Source organism: Cynoglossus semilaevis, chromosome 6, assembly GCF_000523025.1.
Source record: "Cynoglossus semilaevis isolate Cse_v1.0 chromosome 6, Cse_v1.0, whole genome shotgun sequence".
In the NCBI taxonomy this organism is placed as follows: domain Eukaryota; kingdom Metazoa; phylum Chordata; class Actinopteri; order Pleuronectiformes; family Cynoglossidae; genus Cynoglossus; species Cynoglossus semilaevis.
In genome coordinates, this window is record NC_024312.1 from 7,511,738 (window position 1) to 7,521,194 (window position 9,457).

General features: G+C 35.8%; 2 protein-coding genes across 3 annotated transcripts in view; both read right to left on the reverse strand.

Moving 5' to 3' along the window:
• The window catches only part of dapk2b (death-associated protein kinase 2b), a 14,917-nt gene extending 10,643 nt beyond the window's left edge, over nt 1-4,274 (reverse strand). Inside the window, exons 1-2 of one of the 2 annotated variants that reach the window (XM_008311715.3) lie at nt 4,106-4,262; nt 3,504-3,646 (exon numbers count right to left, since the gene is read on the reverse strand). In XM_008311715.3, the coding sequence (XP_008309937.1) occupies nt 3,504-3,580 (77 nt within the window). In that variant the 5' untranslated portion in view covers nt 3,581-3,646; nt 4,106-4,262. Of the gene's footprint in view, nt 1-3,503; nt 3,647-4,105 lie in introns of both variants that reach the window. The other variant, XM_008311714.3, reaches the window with a different exon arrangement.
• Nucleotides 4,275-5,503: 1,229 nt separating this feature from the next.
• tbc1d2b (TBC1 domain family, member 2B) overlaps nt 5,504-9,457 on the reverse strand; it is a 12,978-nt gene continuing 9,024 nt past the window's right edge. The window contains 3 exon segments of the mRNA XM_008311713.3: nt 5,504-7,575; nt 8,006-8,127; nt 8,792-8,977. Of these exon segments, the coding sequence (XP_008309935.2) occupies nt 7,380-7,575; nt 8,006-8,127; nt 8,792-8,977 (504 nt within the window). The 3' untranslated portion in view covers nt 5,504-7,379.

A 9,457-nucleotide genomic window follows, 5' to 3' on the forward strand; every position in this document is an offset into this window, starting at 1 on the left:
AATCCATGCTATGCATGTCCTCTGTCATCACTATGGGTCATTCCCCTCAGAGAAATTCTATCACTTTGTTATTATTCAACAGGAACAGTGCAGTACTACATGTGTCCACCAACCACAGCTGCTGTGCTTTACTTTGGCATTTTACCTAAACTCATATATTAGCCATTAAAGACAAGACTTTTTATTACCGTTTTGACTGACATAGATGACATGATTAGTTATCAAAACTAGGTTTACAATTATGTTCAAACTTAAGGCTTTAAGATGACACAAGCATATATACCAATAAACATGTGGTTGACTTTCCTATCAATGTAAATATAATTGCTTGTATTTAAGCAAATATTGCATCGCAATTATAAAAATACAACACTAATGCAATAAGGTAAGGCAAGATAAAAATGAGCAAATCATAATTGACTATATGATGCATAACTGCCGATATATTGGCCGTCTTAAAGTCTCCTACAGTGAGTGTTCTGCATTTTCAAGAAATTAAACAACACCCTTATCTACATTAGAAATGCACCTGTTATTGGCTTTTTAAGACTTTTTTCCTCAGAACTAGAGGAAGCTCACGTAACGTTAATGAATACAAAACAATAGTGCTTCCTTTACAACAGTGTATCCTGTAAAATCATGTTTGTTTGTTTTTTAATGACTCACTAGAAGCATATGAAGATCATGTTTGACCAGACATGGTCTTCTTTGTTATGATCAGACATTGGAACTCACAAATCTGACACTGACAGGTAGAGTTCAGAAAGGTCAGTGGTTTGCCATCATGTCAACTTGCATAACAGCAGCTCAACAGTCTTTTGGGAGGCTTCAGTGGCAGGTGTGGGCTCACACTGAGGCACTTCCTACTGTATGTCAGCATCATCAATCAGATGACCGGACTTTCACAGTTGTCAGTAAATGTCTCACATTTCAAGCAAAGGGTTAGCTCAGAGATGGGCCCACTGAAAACTTTCCATTAGCAGTGGAAAGAAACATTACAGACAAAATGTGGGGTCTTGTAACAAGTGTCTATCGGTAGAGTGAGTTGAATAGTTTGGGGGTGTCAGATATGATAAAAAAACTGCTGAACAGCTAAACAGTTCCACTAAAAACATTTAAATGATCTGTGAGTCATATTCTAGACCAATTTCTCATGCAACTATTATCTATTAACTATTATCTGCACTTCATGTTGGAGAGGTTTGACCCCATTAGGCTCTGACAAACTCTAGGCGTTGTTGGACTCCATCCACTGTTCATTAAATCACCATAAAATGTCACACAAAAGACAGCAAATCCCAAACAATCCCTCCTGGATGTGTGTGAAGACTTTCAGCTGTGTCCTCTATTGTAGTTTTTTTTTTTCTTCTCAAAAACCAGCTGTGGTTCAAAACCACAGCTGGTAAATGGTTTTTTTTGTCTTTGATATATGGATCATATACTTCAGAAACAAATAAATGTCTAAAGATTATGAGGATGTTCAAAATGGTAATGTACTTATTTCTAAAAAAATAAAAATAATACTATATGCCACTACATCATCAAATCAACACCATTTTACATTTGTTGGTGTTTTTTTTTAATAGGAAAATGCTCAAACTGATTTGACATACATACCAGGCAATCTAAAGTGTTGTTGACTTAGCCCACAGTAAGCAAGTTTAGGGGTGAATATTTACATTTCCACTCGGAATTAGCTAAAAGTTATCCACACTTTTAAAAGACAGCTATTTGCTTAAATAGTTGTCCCAAAATGATGTAAAACATTTAGGGAAAAATATCTGAAAGTAAACCAAATGCATACAATAGAAACATACCTAAATGCTAGTGTAAAAGATATAAATAACAATATTTATATTAGCCAAAACTGATGTCTTTGTGGTGGTGTGGTCCAAGCTGGGCTTGTGTAAAACCTTTTTTACAAATCAATCATTGAATTTAACTGTCCAATGATTGAGTCAATGGCTAAAGAGTAAGCAGCAAATATAAAAAAGAACTTAATTTCTCTCTCAGGGCATGTTGTGTTTTTGTTGTCATTAGAAAGGTTACGGATCAGACAGTATACCTTCACACCCTCTCTGTTCGTTAACACGTCGTGCACTTGCCCCACCTGTGCTTCCTCATCCATCGTGCCCTTCACTGACTTCCTCATAAGTATTTCCCCAGTGGATTGCACAGTTTCCTTGCTGCCTACCAAATGAAGACTCCTCCTTCACTTTTGCCTTCAACACATCCATTCCCCACCTGGGACCCTTTTTTACTTTTTCACTATTTTACTGCATTCTGTTTCCTGGATAGAACATTTTATTGAGGAACACCCTCTGAATAAATAAAGAGGGTTCAAACCTTTGTCTTTTCCAGTAACCTTAAGCCCACTTAGACACATTGAAGGGACACTCCCTGTTTCATGCTTAAACAAGCCATGTTTCAATACCTACGTAAACACGTGAATCAGAGATTAAACATTTTTAAGAGCTGCTTTTGTTTTGGTCCTGTGAAATTATGCTGTAATCTATAATCAAATTGTAGCAATCTTCTATTAGTCTTCTATAAGACCGCATCCATGGTTTTGGATATCAAATCCAAAACCTTTACAGAGCCACTGCCATACTTACTTTACTAAAATTCAGTGCTGACCGCAATGTGATACTTTTTCTATTTTTATTCAACATCCATTTTGTATGGCTATGGATCATCTGTCATTTTCTCATGTGATCTAGGTCAAGGATTACAATGTGAAAGTATCCTATTGCATACACAACTAAAAAGTAAAATCATCTACACCTACATAGAATAAATGATTAAAAGGGCCAATTTAAAACTTAATAACCATACTGGGATAGTGTGACTGGAATTTGGTGAAATATGACCCCCAGAAATAAAAACAATACACTAACTTAGCAATAACGATGTCGTAGCCCACCCTTAATATTTCTGTAGTCCAGGTGGTCTTACACAAGTAACAGTCGCATATTCACTATGTGCTGCTGCTTACACTACTAACTTGTAAGAAGCTGGTGCCTCATCATCAATGTGTCTTTAACGATATGCATTTCCTACATCCAGTGGAAACCTCACTGAACCACACTGTCTCGTGAAAAATGTTTTGAGAGTATTAGCTTTATAAATACACACACACACATATATATATATATAAACACACACACGTGTGTCAAGATGATAGAAATGTCAATAGATGGAGTTATTCTAAGCCTTTGATTCTGATTAATATAAATGGCAAGAAAGTGGCGCAATAGTAGAATTCCTTCCTGCCATGCAGAACATTCTGGACTTTAGATTAAATACCTAGAATACCTAGTCCCCGTTACTAAGTTAGGTTGCTCTAGGAAAGATATGTTTATCCTGGTCTAAAAAAGTTCCATTATGTCTGTCACTGTCTACTATAGTTTTTATAGCATTTTTGTTTCATACTACTTTCATATATTAACTTTTTTGTGAATCTAGGAGGACTGTCTACAATGTGACACAAATATAAACCATACCTTCCGAGTTCCTCTCCAATGTCATAAAAATCCTCCACATTCTGTTGCTTGAACAAAGCCATCCCAGTAGTCCTCATTGATGTGCTTAAACTCCTTTAGCAGCACCACTTGAGTCACCCCTGTCCAGAAACTTCACTGTTCTCCTGTACATGGAAAAAGAACACTCTTGGTGATTTCTGACTGGAGTGATTAAGATGCTCACTACTTGTTGCAGCTTGCTGTGAAGCATTCCATCTGGGAGCGCTATACTTTCACCTTCCGGTTTTGAGAAAAAAAGCCTTGTGCAAAAGGTTTACAATCAGATTTTAACAATGCAATTAATCTGCAAGTAACAGTTACTATTAGCTCTTCCTTTTATATATGGAACCACAGGTAACCCTGTGTTCTAACTGGGGTTTTATAGTGTTTTGTTGTCTTGAGTATTAAGATGTTTTAAGCATAAAAAGCAGAAGAGTATTCAGTAATTCATAGAATTACACCACTTGCAACAAAAACAATGTAAAACCACAGTGTTCACAAGGTGACCACTGACTAACTTCCTGTTTGCTCAGTTAAAATGTCACTCTGTGTCTTTCGAAACTAAAGCTGCAGCTTCCTCTCACCTTGTTGTATCAGATGATGATGGGCTGCCGCTAAACTTGCATATGTTCCCTGGTCTACAGCTGCTTTGCTGGGCTCCAGTCAGACATCTGCTCCTTTACCATCTCTGTTGTTTTCTGTCACTCACTGCAGCAACATCAGGGCTTTTCTCACTCAGCACAAGTCCCTCCCCCTGACAGCTCCACTCAAGTATGACAGGGGCAGGCTATGAATAAAGATGACTGTGCCACAGGAAACGGAGGATTCTTGAGGCAATCTGGTTTAGTTCATAGTCACCTAAAGGCAATGTTAAAAGTCTACAAGTCCCTGCTAAAATGCCAGGGTTTAATTGTGAAACAAATGACCCACAGGTGATTGATATTACATCTTTTAGATTCATATTAAAGAAAAGTACACCTTTGGTGTATGATGGGGACACTAATAAATTATTGATTTAGTATTGTGGTTACATAATTAACTCACAGTATTTGTAGTAGTTATTAAAATAAGTAATTTGCTGTTAAGTACTTTGTTATTTGGGGGAGAAGTCTGTCAACAACAGCTTTGCAATCCAGCAACTCGTGTAAATCCCAAATCAGTCAGATTATTGTTACAGCACCATTTGCGGCCACACTACAGACTTTGTGTTTTGAAGTAAGAACTAGTCTTAGTCCTAGTCGTTCGTGGTTAATATTAAAACTTCAAAAATAATGATGTTGGAATTCTACTATTATAAAATTTCAATCTTCAGCCTCAGCAGACATTTTGTAGTTTTGAGTTACTATAGACATGGATTCTTATTTTCATTCCCTGAAACCTGACTTGTACCCAGCTGTACTTATACACGAGTAAAAACGAACCCTTAGAATTAATCAAGATATTTTAAGGCACTGTTTCACGTAACTTGTGGGAACAAAGAGTCTTCAGACTTTACTTCCTGACAGAGATTAAGGCATGTCATGTCACAACATGAGCCTTAAAAAAAAGAGAAAAGTATTTGTATAAAATTTGTTTAGATTTACTCAGCTCCAACATGAGCCTTGTGATTAAATGGACATTTGAATGGATTTTTTTTTTTTGGCTATTAAAACTAGGAACCTGTTTTAAAAAATATATACTTTATAATATTGTCTTCAGATGTTTTGATAATTAAAAAGTAGCTGCACATTTATACCATATTTGTGTTGTATTGTGTGCAATGTTGTGCTAAAAACTGTATTTGACTTCAAGCATATATATATATATATATATATATATTCTAAATATATATAGAATAATCTTTTTTTTTTAATCTAATTCAGCTAGCAATACCTACACTTTAGTTTTTCCAGAGACCTGCTCCCAAGGGGATTAAATTACATTCCCAACCTAACCTTTTGATACCTACAACATATATCAAGGAAAGACTGCAGGCAAAATAGTTCAGCTGACATTATTTATGCATCAAATGTTGTAAATAATCAACAGCAATGACAGCAAGGTAGAATGAAGTGAAACAGGTTATAAAAAGTTGTAAACAAAGCCTTACAAAGCACAAATACAACATGACAGAAAATGGAACAGAAACACTGACAACAATAACAGGACTAACCAAATTTAGGTAGGTTTCTTCCCATTGTTTACTTTCAGTCTTGTAAAATAGAGTAGAAAACTACACCGTGTAAACGTTCACGGTTTGAACCTCAACAAGTGAAACAGAATTGTCTCCATGTGACGGTTGCAGCCATTTAACTCTGAACTGAAATCTTGGAAAAATACTAGTACCTATGGATGACTATTAATGTGTGCAACAGTGCCACACTGAGGACAATTTATGCATAAGAATTTCCCAGCATCATACCTGTGGTTTTAGTCCATGTGTGAGTCGGAGAAACGTTAAATAAACATGACGCCATTAAAACAACCGCACAAATCCAACCTTAAAACATTCTGATAAGAAGAAAAAAAAAAAAAAAAGGAAGAAGCAATATGTGGGGCAAGGGATGGAATCGGCAGGGATTAAGAATGAGTTTTTAAAGGGTCGTGTTTCCATTTATTAATAATTAAAACATGTATAAAATATTTTGAGCCATTTAATGTTTTTGCTTTAAGTAAGTTGGGGTGCAAATCAGGTTGGGCTCAGTTTAAGACTACATTTTAAAACAAGAGGTACAATAAGAATAGATCATCAAATATTCAGCCAAATACAACATATTTTATGGCAGACAGGTCAAAATTGGGTCAGCAGCAATAGTTTTGTTTTTTCCTTTGTGAGGAAAAGAAAAGTGTAAAGTTTCACAGATACTTAAGTAACACTGATCTCAGTCATAGAGCAGAGCTGCAGCTACTGATTATTTCATTACTAAATAATCACATGTATTTTCTTTGGTTTTAAGTTTAACTTTTAAATGACCAAAAGATGGGTTTTAAGGTTTTAGAACTTTATTAACTGGCCGATTAATGAATGACTTATTGGTTACTAATTGATCAACAGCTTTTTGTGATTGTCAATCGTTTTTTAGATCTGGGTTTTTAATGTTTAAAAACCAAGCTCTGATATAATCTGATTTCTTTTTGGACAACATTCTAACATATTAAAACATCATTGTGTTTGAAATGTACAATCAACAATTGACTTTTTTTTATATAACTGTGTGTCTTACAGCTGAAATGACAAGACTTTTAAGAATCTGCCTGATTAATCAACTATTAACAAAGTTGGTTATCAGATGTTTCAGAACTAAAATTCTGATTCTTAAGCTGTTTGGACTGCAGACAACCTGGAAGGATGACCACAGCTACACCTAAAATATTCTTTGATAGTAAAACCTGACTTTCAGCAAATGTAGTTCATTATCGGGCAAAGGCTTCTGTCGTATTAAATAATATTTACAGAAGTCCAACAAAGCCAGAAGATAATTGACTAGAGAAAAAGGACAAACATAAAACCAAACCAGTGACAGTACACAGCCAGGGGTTTAAAAATACTGATTCTGCCACTTTTTGGCAAATGACATAGAGAGGACCTAAAACACCCACTAGTCTTTGAACACATACAGCAAACTTACAGCATTTTTAAAATGGCAGAAATACTGATAGCAAGGACGTATGGCCTGGTAAAGTTTGGTCCTTTGATATGCAGTACGTTTTTATGCTCCAGCAATTATGCAGAGACCAAATTCAGCAGTTTGGCTTTTTTTTTTCTTTAACCAAAAAAGATCCCCTTTGACGCTGTTGTCGGACGGAGTTGGTTTAAAGTGATCTCTTTGTCGTCACACTTTGGCCACGTGGCAATGAAAAGTGCTTTTATTTTTAATGTCAGTTGTCCTCGTCGTCGTCACTGACAAAGCTGCGTCCGTCCTGACTTGACTCTCTTTCCCGCAGGAAGGTTTGTCTGATGGCCTCCAGCTCAGTCAACTCCAGGCGAACTTTCTCCAGGTGGAAGGAACGACGGTTCTGGATTTGCCTCATGGGGAATGGGTTCATGTCAATGAACGCAATGCTCATCAGCTTTCTGGAAAGAAAATGCACCAAATTAAACAATCATAGGTGAGTGATGCAAGTATTTTTGCTTCAATAGATTATTATTAACCTTTAACTTATTTATTTAATAAATGATTTGTTTGTTATATAAATAATAATACATATATATAAACATACCATTTATTAAATAAAGGTGACAGTAGAAAAAATACTTAATATTATTGTCTTTTCAAAGATATAATTATATAAAATTGTGTTTTTTTTAATACAATAGCTGTGAATGTTTCGAATGTAGGGGGCTTGAAAAGTTTACTTCTCCAACAGGGGGCACTGCACAAAGGTTTGGGAGCCAATAAGTAAGAGTAACATTACTCTTTCTGGTCACATTGTTGTACTTGTTATTATTTGTACTTATTTTTTCATATTTATGAAAGAGAATCACGTCTCTACAGTGTCTTTACCTTGAATCCAAGATGGTTCTTGTGAAGTATCTAAGATATTTGAAGATGGTGGTGGAATCCTGCAACTTCAAAAACTCCTCCTCCTTGTACTTAAAGAGAGCTAGTGCACAGCGAAATATTATCTGGAAAAGAAAAATATAAGATAATCAGAATAAACCTTAACTGTCCCCATCTGTTTGTTATGAATTTAAAATAATACACCTGGTAATTCATGTAATAAATATTTTATTCTCCCGTGTTTAGAATGAATACTGACTTTTTTACTGTGTAGCTACAACTTTCATTTCTGTAAGTATTTTGTTCCTTTAAAAAGAAGTTCTGTGCATTGGTCACAAATAACGCAACATATACGCATGTGACCGCCGAACTATTCGTCGTCCTGTCCAGTGGGGTTTGGTCGCCACCTAGTGGCCAAAATAATCTAAGCGCAAATACATTAAAGTGTTATATCTCCTAACTGCAAACACTGCACACTAATGCTGAACGTACGTCTATGTAGGGGTAAAAATGTGTTCATCTTTACACTATCCATGTTTTGCATGACTAAGAGAGATTCATGAACCTGGATATTTGAAAATGTAAAATTGTTTATTATGTTAGCCTTTTCTATAATAACTATGTACAAATTACATACGTTCTTACCCTTGAGCAAAGGAGATAGTTGAAAATAAGGGTTGTCCTAGTTTTTGAAAATGAAACCTACTTTTGTCCCTTCATTTCAAATATTCATAAACATGCCCTGACATGGTCCAGTTAAACTGTTTCACTTTCTCTTCCACCACATACCTTTGGACCTTCAAAGAGAAAGGCGTCCCAGATCTTGAAGAGGATGTCGCTCACCACGCTGTCCACAAACACCACCAGGAACCAGTTAAAGGTGATGAGGGAGAAATCCACCTTATGCTGTTCAAAATGGGCATGGAGCCGCGGCAGCTTCTCTATCATCAGGTCTTTGAACACGCGCTGATCAACCTGCAGACAGGTAACAAGACTTATAGTATGGGACAAACTTAAGTCAAGTGGGGACAGTTTTCTTGTCTTATATGTCTCTCCCTTCCTCATGCAAACACAAGCAGGAGTTCCTTCTTGGTTTGTAACATTTTTATTGACTGAAGTCTTTTCTTTCTCAAGCCATTAAATATTAGGGTCTAATATTAAATCTACCCAGTTCTCACTGAAAAATTCATATAAATATTGTAAAGAAAAAAAGATTAGTGAATATTCCCCACTGTTAGATAATTTAGAAAAACAAAAAAAGATTTGTACTTGTATCCCTCTATGCACCTGCTGTGCCTCCCCTGTAATTACACCCCCTACTCTGGGAACCTTCGTCTCATGTATGTTTATTCTTTTGCATTAACTTATTATGTAGTCACTCAACTCCCAACAGACGTATGAACAAAACAGCACATGAAACAAATACAGCACAGTAACTGGCAATAAATCAGATCT